The sequence below is a fragment of the Diabrotica virgifera genome, chromosome 7, assembly GCF_917563875.1.
Source record: "Diabrotica virgifera virgifera chromosome 7, PGI_DIABVI_V3a".
NCBI classification, from domain to species: domain Eukaryota; kingdom Metazoa; phylum Arthropoda; class Insecta; order Coleoptera; family Chrysomelidae; genus Diabrotica; species Diabrotica virgifera.
Genome location: NC_065449.1, coordinates 249,568,520 through 249,587,287, shown reverse-complemented (window position 1 = coordinate 249,587,287; position 18,768 = coordinate 249,568,520). Strand labels below are relative to the sequence as shown.

Genomic DNA, 18,768 nt, shown 5'->3' with positions numbered 1-18,768 from the left:
TTCTGTCGATATGGATCTTAGTATAATAAACACAAACGTTAAACATCATTCTTGAAGATTATCATCATGGACTTCGTCTGGAGAATGATACAAAGACCAAATAAATTATGTTCCTGTCACTAAATGATGGAGGAGCTCAGTAATCAACAAAGACAAAACCAGTTTCAGTCTGTGGGTCCGACAACAAAATATTATGAGCATAACTCCACATTAAGCTACACAGTGAGACAATTACAAATAAAAGGAAAACAATTTTTTAAGTTCCAAAACACCCAGAACATTTTAAAGAAGCATCAGCAAAAGCTCCCCTACCAGTGACTACTGGAGACCCTGTAGTATGACCCTGAAAATAAAGGTTAAGGGAGTGATAATGACGATGAAAGGATTTAAAATATAAGAGGTGATTGAAACAGACTGTAAAAATGTAGTTCTTTATTTTCAAGTACATTTTAAGTAACATGGCATTTTTATTACTATTACAATTATGGTTCCTATCTAAGCCAAAAATTTGTTACATCTTTGGCACATGTGAATGGTTTTTCAATGTAAGTTAGTGTGAATAGCTTTTAGAACCTGTACAAGAAAATCATTTTGTAATTGAAAACTTTTTGCTGCTTAAAACAAACAAAAATTGAAAATATTTATATTATGCTCGGAAATTGGCTAGAAATTTTAAACTGAATAGAACAAAATTCAGTTTGGCAACATTGTGTGAATACCAAGTCTTATAGGATATCAACAGAACCGTAATTTAGTCCAGATAAATTAATATACATTTTTTTTCAAACAAAAATGAGATGTTTTAACCAAATAATGTTTCAAATATAATGTGCAAAATAGTTTTGAATTCGGTTCCGCTAATAAACTTGCTTTTTTGCCCTCTTGCTTAATATTTGCGGTCTAATTATTTTAACTGTACTAATATGCAAGTGTTTACTGTAAGTATTAACAATGATTAATGGGATGTTAAAATACCAGCTTATCTTTAAAGCGGCTACTCGAATTTCTTAAAAATTTATACCAAACATCGATACCCCCACTTTGTTGCGCATTCTGACCAATTTCCGTTTCTACTATACAGAGGGAAATATGAACATGCAAGGAGAAAATGGGTGAAAAGAAGGAAAAAGATAAAAATGGTAGACTAAATATTGGTGTAACTTTCAATTTGAAAGATACATAAATTCAATTACTAGACAGTTGATAGATAGGGTTAGATTTTGGCATATCTGTTTTAGTTATGAGAAAGTGGCCAAATTAAAAAAAAAATGAAAGTAGTACAAAGAACTACCTGCAAACTGTTCTACATATGTTTCTTTTTATACAGATACTAAAAGCTTAACATTACGGCATCTATATTCCTTATATAAAAGCAATTTTGCAGCATATGGTAGCACAAGAAATCGTTAAAGTATTATCTGCTATAGAATATCGTAATAACTTAAATAAAAAACAACTGTAAATAATTTTATTGGTTGTTCAGTGGTTTGAGGACATAAATAAAATTGTAAATGTTCAACTAAACTGTCATATCTAACAGTTTGTATAGTACGGTAAAATAATGTTACAAAAGTAAGTAGTGTTTAAAATACTGTTATATTTGTATATAGTGGTTTTCATACCTATTCAGACAATTTGACGGGTTTTATTATTACTAAAAATATAAATAGTTATAATAGTATATAATAGTTATAATAGTTATCAATATAAATATAAATTGTTTGTTTAACACAGTGTACAAAACAGCAAACATACCAAAACAATGGTTACTCTCAACCTTTTGTGCTATCCCTAAAAATACAAACGCTAAAGATTGCAGTGAATACAGAACAATATCATTAATAAGTCACATTCTCAAATTATTCTTGAAAATAATACATGGTCGTATAAATAAAAAACTAGAAGAAGGAATAGATGATAGTCAGTTTGGGTTCAGAAACGGACTAGGAACCAGAGAGGTGTTATTTGCTTTTAATGTGTTAGCTCAAAGATGCATGGACATGAACGTGGATGTGCATGTTTGTTACGTTGATTTTGAGAAAGCTTTTGACAAAGTAAGACATGAAAAATTAGTCCAAATTCTAAAGACAAAAAACATAGACAAAAGGGACTTACGAATAATAACAAACCTTTACTGGAATCAAAGAGCACAAATTGTAATAGATAACGAACGCAGTCCAGAAATTGAAATCAGGAGAGAAGTTCGGCTGGGATGTATTATGTCTCCATTACTCTTTAATGCATATAGTGAAGCCATTTTTGAAGAAGCATTGCTATCTCAAAGTGAGGGAATAATAATTAACGGAAGATCTATTAACAACATAAGATATGCAGATGACACCGTGATTATGGCAAGCTCTGCTGAACAACTCCAACTACTACTAAACAAAAAAAAATTTCTGTGAAGAATATGGACCAAAAATGAATATAAAAAAGATCAAATACATGATAATAACTAAGAAAACAAACATACAAACAAGCATACATTCGGGAAATGTACCAATAGAAAGGGTTGATAAATACAAATACCTAGGAACCTGGATTTCAGAGAAAAATGATCAAACAACAGAAATAAGGACCAGGATAGAAATAGCAAGAAATGCGTTTGTAAAAATGAAAACAGTTCTCTGCAACAAAGACCTTAGCTTAGAACTGAGAGTAAGAGCTTTGAGATGCTACGTGTTCTCGATACTACAATATGGACTTGAAAGCTGGACATTAAAGCAAGAACACATAAATAAGCTACAGTCATTTGAAATGTGGTGTTACAGAAGGATGCTTAGAATAGCATGGACACAGAGGAAAACGAACACGGAAGTACTGCGAGAAATGGGTAAAGAATGCGAAATAATAAACACAATAAAAATAAGAAAGTTACAATATCTGGGACACGTAATTAGAGGACCGCGATATGAAATGCTAAGACTGATAACACAGGGAAAGATAAGAGGCGGAAGGAGTATTGGAAGAAGGAGAGTGTCATGGTTAAAGAATTTAAGGCACTGGTTTAGATGCAGTTCTATAGAACTCTTTAGAGCAGCGGTGGATAGAGTAAAGATAGTGATGATGATATCCAACCTCCGATTAGGAGACTGCACTTGAAGAAGAAGAAACATATAAATACTCGGGTCGTCAGGGAAGAAAATGCCGGTGAACCTCTAAAAATCATAACAAGCTGAATTCTGCTGAAAATGTCAATATTGGGACCAAAAAACTGTGAAAAAAAGTTTGCCACTCCTACCCCTGGCGTGCCCCTAATATCCTCCCTCGTAGAGGGAGAAAACAGAATACATCGATTTCCAAAGAAGCTGTAGGCTGTAGAAAAAAAATTTCAAACAAGAAATGTAGCATATAGCTGATACTTGTAATTTTGAACCAAAATGTTAATTAGCACTTTTTGCGTAGAATTAACCGTTCTACAAGAAACAACGCTTGAAGGGACCGGCGATTTTGAATGTCGTTACGAGCGCTAAGTCAATTATATGCGCGAAATAAAATGTATATCAACTCTACGGTAAAAATTCGATATCTTTTGATCAGAGTGTCCTATTGACAAAAATCAAACTGCTTTTTAAAGGTGAAGAGTGCAGCTTTCATATATGCAATTTTTGTCATAAGTTTTTGCCACAGTTTCTATAAAGCTGTTAAATAAACAAAAGTTGCGCGATTTTGGCCACTTTGTACGATTCTCGTGATACCAATAAAATTGTTTACTTCCATTGGCTGGTCACTATACAGAGAGTTCACAAAAGAAAAAAAAACGAAAAAATTCTTGTATGGTATGAAAAACACTATATTCTTTAATTCGTTATGCTACATAAAAAATCTATACTAATGAGCACAATGTTTTTAAAATGTTACATACGAACATTTTTTAAATAACTTTATTTAAAATTTAAAGTGGTAAAACAATCGTTTTGCGAAATATTTAATGTTTATATTTATAATAATATTTACTATATTTATTTTTTTAATAAAAATACAAAAATAATAAGGCACTTATTATATCAATACTTACGTTCAAATACAAAAATGTGATGGAATTGTAGTATCACATAGTGGAGAATGTCGTTTGGTAAAGAGATACCAATAAGAAGTAGTATTTATGATAGTTTTTAACTCTCATGTCAAATACAGTTGACAATTGACGCAGAAAATTGTCAAACATATTTTGACAGTTGACATACTTTACTGTCAAACACATTTTGATCTAACCATAGATGTAGTCATTGTAGTAATAATAAACTAGATGTAGAATTGGAGGACAATAAATGAAGCCGATTTTTTTAAGTTTAGTGCGCGTATTGTCCGCTAGATGAACACAAATAAAGGAGCAAAAATGTAAACATTGATTGAAATTTCTCTTTCACTGAAAATATTTTAATAAAAAGTATAGGCAACATTAAACCAGCTGGATAGATATCTTGTTTTTTTTTGTAATTGGTTTGATAAAGAAGTCCCAAACTTCATTATTCCACGATAAAAATCATAAACAAAGCTAACATAAGCGAGATCTTTCAAAATTTTCTTTAATTCAGTCAAGTTTAACATTCAAATACTTGTCCCCTTATTATTATTATTTTTTTCGCTGAAAAATAGCGCCCTCTAATTGGCTTCAATTCTGTCTTAAGGGCGTAGGCGCAAAATTTAGCGACACTGTGTTTAAATGCATTTAATTACCGAGGCAAAAAGTCCCTTAGAATAACCAAAAAGTTTCTTTTGAATAAAATATTTGAAATTAAAAATCGCACTAAATTTTCTCTTTTTTTTTTTCACCGCTGTAACTTATTAATATAAACATTATAGAAGTTTTCAGGGACTTCAAAAATACTCATTAATTTTCTCAGGATTCGAAAAAAATTAATGTATTCAAAACAGATTGGCGCGAAATTTTGCGCCTACACCCTTAATACGATCATAGGGAGTTCTACTTCTAGGTTATTTAATAGAACTTTGTAGATCTATTCTCCGCATGGTATCTCTTTAAATAAGATTCGAGAATTTAAAAAATCAGGTTAACTAAAATTACTAGCTAATTTTAAAAAATTTTCTTGTATATAATATCAAATTGATAATAATTTCGTTAAACTATAGTCAGTACATGGAATGTTTCTTGAGGCTTTCTTTTAAAAGAAAATATCTCATAGTTTTTTCATAAAATTTTTACTTTTGGAAGTAAAATCGTATATAAGCTGAGAGTTGTAAGAGATATACAATTGCAGAAAAAAATATACTACTATCACTCTCTATTATCTTCTAAAATATGTAAAAAATATAAATATAGACAAAAATTAACAGCTAAAGCTCTGACAAATACATCTTTAAATTTAGTTAATAATAATTAAGATAAGTAAACATTAGAACAAACAAGTACTTTTATGTAAAAAAAGCATAAAGTTGTTCTTTAAAACGTCTACGCGCGCCCTGACCAAACCACCTAAGCCTAGAAACACACAAGCCACTTTGTAGCGCTACTCTGTGGCGTCACAAAGTGGCTTAGACAGGCGATTTTGTAGTGGACGCCACTAGCAGCGAAGATCGGTGACAGTGGCTGGCCACTGTCGCTCGTCTGGAATGGCATGTTTAATTTACATAAGAATTTACGGCTAATCATCGGAAGCTACTTTGTGGCGCCACAGAGTAGCGCTGCAGAGTGGTTCGTCTGTTTACAACTTGACTGTCTAACTGTTGGAGCGTGTGTAGGCTTGTCGCATGACAAAAATAAGTCATCCTGCTAGTCAGGCTGACGGATTTGGTCGGATGGTCTTGCTATTCCAACATCCTGACGGTCGGGTTAGGCTATACAATTTAGGACAGCTTGTATATTAGTGCACCCTAATATTTACGTGGCATTGGATCCGAGCTTCATAAAGTTTCATTATAAAACAGTTTTGAAACACCAATTAAGTAAAGTTTTTTAATACAAAAAGCTCAAAAGACGCATTTTAAATCAAAGCTACCTTAAAATTGTTATAAAAAAGAAGATCAACTGACAAATAAAAAATATCAATGAAGATAAACTGTATAAATGTTTTTAAATCAAAGATAATTTAAATTGTTATAAAAAAAGTAGATAAATAGATACCTAAATCAAACAGATGAATGATTATAATAAATTAAAAAATAGTTTTGAAAAACCAATACAAAAAGTTTTTAATACAAAAAGCTCAAAAGCGGCATTTTAAATCAAAGTTAATTGAAATTGTTATAAAAAAAGAAGATCAACTGATAAATAAAATAGATCAATGAAGATAAACCGTGTAAATGATTTTAAGTGAAAGATAATTTAAATTGTTATAAAAAAGTAGATAAATAGATAAATCAAACAGATGAATGATTATAAAAAAATATTCTTATAATAATAAATCTTAAAAAATTCTTATAAAATTATTCTATTATACTTGTAGGTACATTTAACATTGATTGAAATTATGAAAGAAATAAACAAAAAAGTATGGCAACACTGTGACGCACAAACATAAGATTCAGATGTAGGTAACGTAGGTACATATCAGACCATAATTTTTTATTCCAAACAACATTTAATATAGTCGGTTCGCTAAACTCAGAAACAACTGGCTAGTGATTTTAGTCAGTAATTTTACCAATTTGGCAAAAAAAAATAACTAAATAGTTAATAATTACTAAATAATTAGTTATCTTGCCAATTTTGGCAAAATTGGCAAAAAACAAAAAAATTACCTACTAAAATCACTAGCCAGTTGTGTCTGAGTTTAGCGAACCGACTATAATAACAATTTTCATTTCATAACAAATGGAACAGTCCATTTATCATTAGGTACTCCCATTAAAGCGGAAACCGTATACTCGTATAAACCTTTTTAAAATTGTTAATAAATTATTGCTTTCAAAATATACTCAAATTGTATTTTTGAACATCGTATTTATTTTATATAATAATTAAATTCACTATCAAATGTCATTGATATTTTATTAATACTTCTTCTTCTTCTTTTTTGTTTTTGGTTTCGCTGCAAGGCGATTACCAGCACGATTTATAAGCGATCTTGAGGTAGTCTGGTTCTAAGCCATACCAAAATCGCTGACTATGTTCTTGTAAGGAAGCTTTTGATGAGGTGTGATGATTATAATTAAATGAGATTAATTGGGTCAGGTTAAGTATGATTAAAAATTAAAACATAAATTAAATGACAAATAGCAACATAATATAACACGGATACATATAAACAGTTGAGCCTTGCAATTTGTAAGCTTATTTTGTTAATTGCTAGAAAACGCATTGCAGTTTATAAGCTTATTTGGTTAATTGCAAGAAAACGCATAATTACATTGACTGATTCTTCCGTTAAGGAACTTAGAATATTGTATATAGAGAGCGGTGTTTTGAAGTTCATGGAAAAAAATTTTGTGTATATATCAAAATTAGGAATCACATTAATCGGGCATTCAAAAAAGATGTGGTTTAGATCCTCGAGACGACCACATTCACAAAAAGGATTATCTTTTATATTCATTTTATACAGATGTTGTTTTGTTAAACAATGGCCTGTGCGCATTCTAATGATGGTGGTAGTGTGTCTTCTATTTCTATATGGAAAATTTGAAATTTGAAATTATTAATACTTTATTTAAAATTTAGTTTGACATTCACGAAGTGTCAAACTTAAATAATGTGAATAACCTATGCTTTGCTTAACAAATTCAGATTAAAAAACTAGCCTACTTACTAGCAACGATTTCAGCTGACGTTTAGTGTGTCGGCAGAAAATAAAAGGATTGTGACGTCACATTTTAGACTTTGAGGTCGATTATCTCGAAGACGGTTAGAGATATCGAAATGCCGTTTTCAGATTTGGATTCAGAAGACAAAACTACATAAGAATCCATCGATTAATCTGCTCTAAGTATTGCAGGACGGCAACGCAATAACACTCAGACTTTGCGAATTTATAAACGAAAAGTTTTCGTTGAAAATACGACAAGAATGGTCGGTGAATTCTGTCGTGACATTAGGTTTGGTCAGAGCGTGTGTAGACTTTGTTACAATCATATGAACCAGCGGTTCTCAATCTGTGGTACATGTACCACTGGTGGTACATATCATTATTTCCGGTGGTACACAAAACACAAAAAAATTAAAATAGTAGTACTTATTAAGTTTTGATAATACAATCGAAAAATATAGATGGTACGAAAACTAGTGAAAGGAACTGTAGGTGGTACATGACTCAAAAAGTTTGAGAACCGCTGATATGAACAATCTGTGTCCAAAAAAACTGAAGGTTGACCACAAAGCAATAATTATTTTAAAACTCCTTTAAAGTATCTTCCTGTTTTTTATCAGGTTACCACATGGCAGAGTAGTGACACCATTTGATTATGGGAAGGTATTAAAAAGAAGCAGGTGTTATTTATCAGATACTTATTTAGTATTCAAAAAATACTAGATTCAACAATAAATCAAAATCTAGTCCAATAAAAAAAAGATATAGAGTGATAACAGTAGATTTAACAATCATTTTTACCAATACTTTAGTACAGGGGTGCTAAATGTACAATTGTACAATTTACGATTTAAAAGTTTTGCATTGTTAGGTAACGTTCAAGCAAAACGTTCACCATGGATTAGTCATCAAATATCCTGTACAAAGTCTACAGGTCTGGACTTGCCGTTGATATTGTGTTAAAATTATAAATAATTGATTAAGTGATTTCTTTCAAGATATAATAATCGAAATACTAAATGTTTTAATTTGAAAGTTGCAAATAATGTTATTTTTCTGCAACAAGTTCTGATTTTTCCATTAGTAGCATGCACGTTAAGTGTAATTGTGTTAGAGCTTCCTTGTGCTTCTATTTGTACGGTTTCAACATTTGGGTATACTTTCTGCCAGAAAAGATGACTAAAACTGCCACTTAATGAAAGACACTGACGCCAAAAATAATTTGATTTTAGTCCAACAACGGCGAATGAGAATCTCAATGTGAATATTCTGTTAAAAAAATTTTGCCTTTTCTCTCAGAGTTAGTTTTAGTTATCTTCTACTACCTTATGAGGCCCAATATAGGCCAAAACTTGTACGAACTAAGAAAAACTTTTAGAGAGAAAAAGCAAGCAATTGAATGAAACATTTTTTCGTATTTCAGTTCAAATTTTTTCGTCAATTTTTCAAGACTCCACAAGAAAATTGGACTGATATGATGGCCAATAAGTTATAGTCTCATGCATCTTATTAAAATTGCTCTGAAAACGCTATTTTCTTCTTCATTCGTAAAATGAAAAGTCTCTAACAGTAGAAATTCGTCAAAAATGAATAACCATTTTCAATTTCGTTGCAACACGAAACTACAGCCGCATCATTATTCTAGTCCAATCAGAGAGTGCAGCAAGCACCTCTACCGGTTTCGAAACTTATTAGTCTCTCATCAGGAGGCACATATGTTGCTCTCTCTGACCCAACTAGGACAAACCCCGGCGTGCAGTCACGGATTGTAACGAACGAAATGGCAGGGATGCTCTAGCGGCAACTGCTAGCAAAAACTAAGTTTTCAATCCAATAGCACATAAAATAACACCTAAAAGTATTACTCTACATCCTACCAGATTGAAAACAACGGGAACCTTCTCTGGTAACACCTCCGAGGCTTCTACAATTTGCAAGCCATAACGGATGCTGAGACTAAGGAAGATGAGGGAATTTTACAATTTATAATTCACGTCCCATCTGCTCAGCGCGGTAGAAATTCAATCAGTGGTGTCCTAAAGTTTCTGTTCTTTCGTTTCATCACTCAAATTGATTTATATTCTGTTTTTAGCGATTAGAATGATTTCTGTTCAGTCTTCTTAATTGGTTTTTAATTCCAGTTCCTGCAAAATTTCTGATTTTGGTGTGCCAACGTTTTTAATTTTGTGTTTTTTTGATACCTTTGAATACTCAAAATACAATGACAAATGTTTGACACACATTTCAATTTAAGTACATTTCTGATAATAACACTTATGTCATTCTCCTTTTTTCTACATTCTTTCAAATCATAATTTCAGTTAATCTGGCATTTTACATCTGTTATCATTTCAGTACATACATATCTATTATCCTTTCAGTAATTTAATCAAATAATATTTTTTCAACAATACCATATCAGGCAATCACTACTACTTGTTTTTATTTTTTATTTTGTATTTAACCTGCTTTTTGCTAAACCTCTCTCCTTTTAAAAAACTTCTACAGTAATAAAAAAAATTCTTTCATCCATTTCAGTCTGTTCACTCCAGTACCATCTGTAGATTTCAAATTATTAGTTAACTAATTCAAATAATCATCAGCTAAATTTATCAATTTTCTCTTTCTTTGTTACCCATTACAACCATAATCATAGGCAACCAACATTACTCTTTTTTCAATTTTTTACAATATTACTAGGTTTCTTGTATGTTCCTTCCATTAGTTGTTTACATTCAAGTTTTTTCAGTTCTCTTTTTATTTCAATACTAAATTAAACTTGCATCTTCTTTTTTAAACTGTCATCAATGATGTCATTGATTTTACTATGAATAACATTTTTATTAACATAACAACAACAACAGTTCTTTCTGTAACAGAGAGTTGCCTTTTTGAATTTTATAATAGAATATAATTTTATTATAATTTAAATTCCACTTTAACACAGTTATTAACATCCATTCAGCTTAACTGATAATTTGAATTTAAATTCATAACCAAAAATTGACTACCTGTCTTGTCATGTCACTTCAGTCTGATAAATAGATTGTCATCTCCTATATTCTTGTTGGTCTGTGTCCATCGAACTGGCAAGTACCACACGTTACCATCAAGCAGTGAATCATGTTGCTCTTTGAGCACTCTTAAATTTATCGCTTAACATCGACTTAGAGTCGCCACTAACATCATCTTTTAAAAATGTAAATCATATTTCTCGATGTCACCTATTCTACAAGGTTGCTAGTTTCATGTACTAAGCAGAACGTAAGTATTTTCCACATTTTTTCTTTAACTAGTCATAATTTTAACCTTTGGTATTCATTCTAACGTGGAAATACTTCGTTCTAGGCACTGAAGATGATCTGATCTAGATTGAAAACGTTTTGCGAATCCTTTTGGATGACTTTTTAATAGTTTTTCAATAAACTTTTTATACCATTATACAAACGAAGTTTTTACTTGTTCTGTATTATTTTTAATTATGGTATTGGGACCGTGCAAGTTCGGCAAAGCGACACCTGGTTTCTACGCTCTGCAACATTTTTAGCACTTTTAATTACATTGGATAATTATATTAGTCCTGGTTACTGGATAATTGTCAAGGCCATAGTCCAAAAAAATAATAAGAAGAAAAAATAAGATTCAGGTTATGTTATTAAAACGTAAACAATTGTATGTAGTAAATAAAATTAGTTATTAAAATGCAGTACTGCAAGCAAAATACAATTAATTAAATTTACCTTTATATAATAATTGCATATCATATCAATATTGTGGAGCAACATATAATTTTTCTTCTTCAATGACAGTAGATATGAAATGTACGTCAATTTGACAATTTCAATTGACAACATGAATTATTTAAGAAAGTTGCAATATTTCTCCGCTATTCGCGCACGATCTCAATTCCCTTCCAAGTACACTTCGCGTCAAAAAAAACTGGTACACTTTTTTTTCCCAATGTAAACCTGTGTTCAGACTGGACACAATGGCTCGTGAATCACGGCGTTGTTGCCAGCACAGATAATTGAATTGCACTAAATCTAAATACAAAAAATAACGTTCAAAAATCATGGTGGTGAATTGTAAAACGGGCCTTAGGTAACTCAATGTAAAATTCTAAACTGTTAAATTCCTGCTTCCCTAATCATTTAACAACAAAAGTCATGAGAAGCTATTTGTAGAGGATTAAAATCTGTATTAAAAACAAAAGCTAAAATTGTTCTAGGATTTAAACACATTCCAACATTTTGAAAAATACCTACATTTGCCACAGTAGGTATGTGTGTAAAAGTTAGGCCCACGTTATTATTTACCTGATTGTTCGCACACTATTGATTGAATAAAACATCTTTATTATTAATACTATCTCCTCAACTGAGGCTATCTTATCAATTTTATTATTTTTTAAACAAGAAATGATAAAATAAAAATTTTGACAGTTCAAATTGTCAATATTTATAATAACTTCACTGTGACCCATAGAGTTAAATATTAGCACTGTGACCGAACCAATGGACCGAACGCAACCGATACACATTATGGTAATGTGTGTGGCATAACTTTGGCGTATTTCTGTGAAAAATTATTATATTTTTACAAAATTTTGGAATGTTTAATTCGTAGAACAATTTTAACAGTTGTTTTCAATACAGATTTCAATCCTCTAGAAATGGTTGTTTATGTGTTTTGATATAAAATAATTAGGGAACAGGAATTCTACAGTTTAAAATTTTCCATTGAATATGGCCCGTTTTCCAATTCACCATCAGGTATAATTTTTTTTATATACATCATTTTCCACCTATGTCCTTAATATTTCAGCAGTTTCGAATTTTATTGTAATATATAATATTTAAGTTTCACACCTATTCACTGTAAAAGTTAGTCATTTTGTATTAATTTCAAATTTTAATTTTTCCAGTGTGTTTTATTTATTAGTATCCCACAACTCGTAAAAGAGTTTTGTGCTACACTTTACGAGAAACCCATCACACTTCTCGATTTTAAATTAAACAGAATAATTTAATGGGTTGTCTAGAGTTATTATCTGTCATTCATGTCATATCTGTCATAAATTATAATAGAACACGAATTAATTTATGGGAACTTAATTGAGATGATGGAACATTACAAAATTAATAAGATAATTTTTTAGGATGCATGTTTAAATAAATGTGACTGACTAATCGAGAATGCTCGATGTTGTTTTAATTTTTAGTAAACCTACTAAAAACTTGCGGTCTGCCGCACAGCCCTGCTTTTACCTGGTTTGATATAATATTTTAGTTGAACTGGCAACGTTGCCCAGAAATAAGAATGACATTTGTGACAAGACCAATTTACACAACTAGAAAAACACGATTTTCGTTTATAAGACTTGTACCAGTTTTTTTTGACGCGAAGTGTACTTGCACACCGCGAATACAGCCAGCTACTGGGACTTTCCCATTGATTTTACTCAAAATACCCTGCAATCAGCATGAAACATACATCAAAACAGAAACTTCGACAAATCACAGATATGCAAACATGATTTGACCAATGAACAGAGAGTACAGTGAAAAGATGCATGAAGGAAACAGACATCTAAAAGGGAAAAACCAAATAAGCAGCCCTCATCCTGATAAATGAAGAAAAATGTGTAGCAAACCCATCAGCAGCCCTCATCCTGATAAATGAAGAAAAATGTGTAGCAAACCCATCAGCAGCCCTCATCCTGATAAATGAAGAAAAATGTGTAGCAAACCCATCAGCAGAATACAACAGGCTTTGGTTGCCAATACTTAAAGAAGAAGTGAACAACAGGAATATACCAACATGTCAAACACACATCTCAATCATACACAATATATATGCAACACACAATACACAAACACAATATCAATATTCCCAAACACAGAATCTCAAAAAATATACAGACTACCCATACAGACATAAACATCCACCCACAGAGGGACAGTAGACGGAGTCACTTTAATGCCGTCTTGCGAAGTGACCACACGCGAATCTCTCTCTCTCTCTCTCTCTCTCTCTCTCTCTCTCTCTCTCTCTCTCTAATTTTTTATTCTCAAAAAAACAACAAGTGCCGTTCTCCTCTCTCAGTGATAACGGCTAGCTGAACAAGAACAGTATCGCAAAGCTCTATGATTTCATCTCTCGTAAAGAACAAACACTTTTTCTCCTTGTGAACTAGTTTAAAACGCAACTACTGACCTGTGCATGTGTATCCGAGAAAGACTTAAAGACAAGACATCCCGGTTTTTCAATTCATTTTAACCACAGCTATAATACAGTCCTAAAACTCTTAAATTATTGTAATAATTTCACATATGTACATGCCTTAATTATACATATTTTGGTCCTTCGAGTCGGATATGCATGGCTTAAGTGTACAAATATTTTGGCACCCCTATTTCAAAGCACACAGACCGATCTCTTTTAGATATCCCATAAATAACAACCTCTCGCTTATATTTTTTTATAAAAATAAAAAAAACCAATTAAAATATTTATATTCTAATACGAAATTGAGTGAAATTACCTGTTTGGCACATTTTTTTTAAAAGCAATCGTTTTTAGTCTTAATTCCTTACAGTCTAAAAACCAAATTTTTGACTAGACTCGTTTTGGTTTGCTGATGACGGCATACGCTTCTTCGTTGTACAACTGGTGGTTCACCTTATCATCGTTGGGATCCTTCTTATTTGGGTTGTCTTCTTGGAAACACTGAACTTCGTCGTACTCGTTATACGCAAGAGGTTCCGATACCGGGTTCACTGGAACAGGAAAAACTTGCTTGTACGGTGACTTTGAATTATTTTTGCTCGTTGATCCGAAGTAGTTGAGCTTGTCGTATGTGTCTCCGGTATCTACGGGTGTATTTTGTGTAATAATAGTAGGCGCTAAAGGTTTCTTTAAGGCTTCTTTCTGTTTTTTGATCTCCCCCCAAGACATATATTCATCTTCTTCTTCGGCAACTTGTTCCGTGTGGTCTGGAGCATCAATACCAAGAGTCTGCCAGGCGTTGTTTCTGTATTCTATCTCGTCGTATTTCTGAATTGGCTCGTATGTAGGATCTTGTTCTGGTAGAGGCTTGCCTAACGGCACAAATTTTCTAGGAGGTTTGTTCGGTTTGATACTTTTCAACGAAAACGGGATATTCTTAGATTCAAGTTCGCTACTAATGCTACTAATTTGCGATAACTGAGATTTGCTGGATATGGATGAGTCTGATATGGATTGCAACGATGGTATCGTGGGGGAGGGCACTAAGGGAGTTCTGGATCTGGGTGCTAAGAGCAACGCGGCTTGGAATTGGTCTTCTCCACAGTCTAGGAGAGGTGATGTTTCGCCGGAGAGCAATTTTTTCATAGATTTCATCTTGGTTGCTAGGCACCTAAAAAAATAAACAATTAGAATATTGTTGAGGGTAAAAATAGATACTCAAGAGTTGGGTAATTATTATTTAAAAAGCAGTTAATAATTACAATAATTACTTTTTTCGTGTAAGTAATTGTATTTAAGTACTTTTTCCACAAAGTAAATTATAACTGGCTTAAAAATCACGAAGGAATTATACTGTGTAATTATATTATATTGGTGTGTAAAGGGCTAATGAAGCTCAATAAATGATGCAATATCCTGTTGGTATCACTTAGCCTCTCCTACTCAATAATTCCTATCTTCACCACCAAGTTCATACACACTGGTAATCTGAGCAACCCCACTGGACATTGGCTAACCAACCCTCAGTGCAAGATGGGGTCAGGCCTGACGAAGAAGTGAGTCTTTATCCTCGCTTGTAAACCCGATTGCAGCGAATACAATGGCGAATGAGACAAATGGACGGATCTCACAACGACGAACTCAGCAAAGAAAAATGGACATAATTATGGATTTCAAATTTGGAACTTGGAATGTGCGAACCTTTTTAAAGGCAGAATGATGAATGAGTTGAGTCGTGGACTCTCACAGACACCACCTGTAAGACAATTAAGGCTTTTGAAATGTGGCCTTATCGTCGAATCCTGAAGATACCGACCACGTTACTAATCAGGGTGTTTTGTTGAAGATGCAAAAAGAAAATGCGATGTTAACCACAATAAAAACAGCCAAAATCGAATACCTCGGTCACATCATGAGGATCAGCGAAAGATATGAACTGCTCCAACTAATCTTGCAGGGAAAAGAAGAAAGAAAACGTGGACCAGGAAGGCAAAGGATGTCCTGGCTGAAAAATCTACGTACGTGATTCAAAACAACAACCACACATCTTTCTAGAGCATCAGTGTGCAAAGTACAGATTGCAAGAAATATCAGGTAAATTTATAACGAAAAGAGAATACAAGCCACTAGAATATGCAGAAGAAACAAAAGAAAGCTCAGGCTTTGAAAAATAAATACAAGAAATCTTGGAACATAAGAACAGATACGAAAGCACAAAATTCTACAAAAGATTAAAAGAAAGCACACAGACATTTAGACCAAAATTGACGATATGCAAAGACAAGGACGGAGAAGTACTAACAGAGAAGCAAACGATTATGAGGAAACGGAAAGAATACTTCAAAGAAAACCTAACGCAGACAATGAAAATGAATAAAACGAGACAATATATTATAAGATGGAGCAGCACATGGAAAATCCTAGTTATGAAGAAGTGCTTCAGATAATGAATAAACTAAAAAAACAGTAAAACGCTACGGATGGGCGGAATTTCGGCAGAATTTTTGAAAAATGGAGGATCTCTGGGGAAGAATTGATTATCTAATAACATTAATATGGACCAAGGAGCAAATGCAGGAGAAAACGGGATTTTCCCTTTTAATATTAAAAAAAAGAAATCAAAATTAACTGTACGTTTTTAAGGATTTGTCATCAGCTATCCCTTATTCCTTTTATAACCTTCAAAAACCTGTGTAAGATGTGAAATCGATGATTTTTTTCTCAGGTATAAGTAAAAACTTAGTCTACAATTTATTAGTTGCGTTCGTGGGTACCCTGGACAATTTGTCGCCGACAATTCCTAACTTCACCTAATATAAATTATACCGTTAACAGATAAATATACACGGTATCTTTACTTTTAATTAATATTAATAACTAAGAATTATTAAATTATACTAGGTAAATATAGCTTGTATATGTATCTATTTAGTCCATGTGGTGAGACCGCTCCCGTCTGAAAAAAATTCTGATTCGGTTTCTTTGCGGATTTATATTCAAAAATGTCCCCTTTAAACAAATCTGAAGTGTGCCGGGCGTAATTTATGGGCAGAAATTGTTTAAACAATTTTTTTAAACAAATACAAAAGATTACGTTTTTTTGCTCCGGAACATATATTTTTTTGGGTCATTGTAAACAAGAAAGGTATCTTGTAATTTTTCTTAAAAATTAATAGTTTTCTAGTTATAGGCGATTTAAAATCTAACAAATGCGAAAATATACATTTTTGAGGCTTAAAAACTCATATTTAAATTAGTATTTTTGAGGTTGCCAGATACTTAAATTGGAGATTAAACATTCCGCTTCAAGATTCTGAAGAGTGATCGCGTCTAACCTTAATTTATACCATTGTCCTTTAATTGTTAAATATGCGTGTTTATCCGATTTTTGGCGGGGCGGCGCGCTCTATTTCAAAAATCTCCTATTTTCCTCCGAAAATATTGATTCTAGAGTCTTTGAGATATTCTGAATAAAATAAGTTTCTTGACATTTTTCTCAAAAGTTAATAGTTTTAAAGTTATAAGCGATTTAAAATCCGAAAAATGCCAAAAAACGCATTTTTGGATTTTAAATCGCTTATAACTTTAAAACTGTTGAGAAAAATGTCAAGAAACTTATTTTATTTAGAATATCCCAAAGAATCTAGAAAAAATATTTTTTCTAAGAAAATTGGAGATTTTTGAAAGAGAGCGCGCCGCACCGGCAAAAAAATCGGATGAACATACATATTTAACAATTAAAAAACAACGGTTTAATTTAAGGCTAGACGTAATCACTCTTCAGAATCTTGAAGCTGAATGTTTAAACTTCAATTTAAGTATCTGGCAACCTCAAAAATACTAATTTAAATATGAGTTTTTAGGCCTCGAAAATGCGTATTTTCGCATTTTTCAGATTTTAAATCGCCTATAACTCGAAACAAAGCAGCAGGATATGATCTCATTACTGCAGACGTCTTGAAGCATCTTCCGGAATGTGGAGTGAAAATATTACATCGATTGTGTAATGAAATATGGCACACAGGCGTTTGGCCTGAGGATTGGAGAAAGACCATAATCATACCTCTTCATAAGAAAGGTTCAACAAATAATTGTAACAACTACAGGCTATTAGCTCTAATATCACACGCCAGTAAGGTGATCCTCTACATACTGCAACGGCGTCTAGAAAACTTCATAAGTTGGCAAATAGCACCTGAGCAGGCTGGATTTGTAAAGGGCAGAGGTACTAGAGAACAAATCCTTAATGTAAGAAACATCATAGAAAAAGCCAGAGAATACCAGATCCCGATATTTATATGTTTCGTCGATTATACAAAGGCCTTTGATAATGTTAGATGGGACAAACTATGGAACATATTGACGACAATGGGTGTACTTAAACACTTGACTCACCTTATTAGCAAACTGTACCAAGATAACCTGGCATATATTCGAATGGACGGATACCTGTCTGACAAATGCACTTTGCAGAAGGGAGTACGCCAAGGATGCGTTTTATCTCCCTTATTATTTAACATCTATTCGGAGTTCATAATGCGCAGAGTCTTAGATGGTTGGGAGGGAATAGTAAACCTAGGTGGTGTTAAGATATCTAACTTGCGTTTCGCAGACGACACTACACTTCTAACCTCTACTCCAGAAGAAATTATTGAATTATTAAAAAAACTCGAGGAAGAAAGTGCTAAATTTGGACTCATGGTTAACTACAACAAAACCAAAATCATGGTTATTGATCGCCAACAACAGTTTCCTGAAACCCAAACTATTGCGGGATGCGAGGTAGTCTCATCTATGATATATCTTGGAGCTCTAGTTAACAACACAGGCAGTT

At 32.5% G+C, this 18,768-nt stretch overlaps 1 protein-coding gene across 1 annotated transcript in view; it reads right to left on the bottom strand.

Annotated features, from left to right (window-relative positions):
* Positions 1-417: 417 nt before the first annotated feature.
* LOC114325270 (docking protein 2) overlaps positions 418-18,768 on the bottom strand; it is a 48,513-nt gene continuing 30,162 nt past the window's right edge. The window contains exon 3 of the mRNA XM_028273284.2: positions 418-15,105. Within this exon, the coding sequence (XP_028129085.1) occupies positions 14,325-15,105 (781 nt within the window). The 3' untranslated portion in view covers positions 418-14,324. The remainder of the gene's footprint in view (positions 15,106-18,768) is intronic.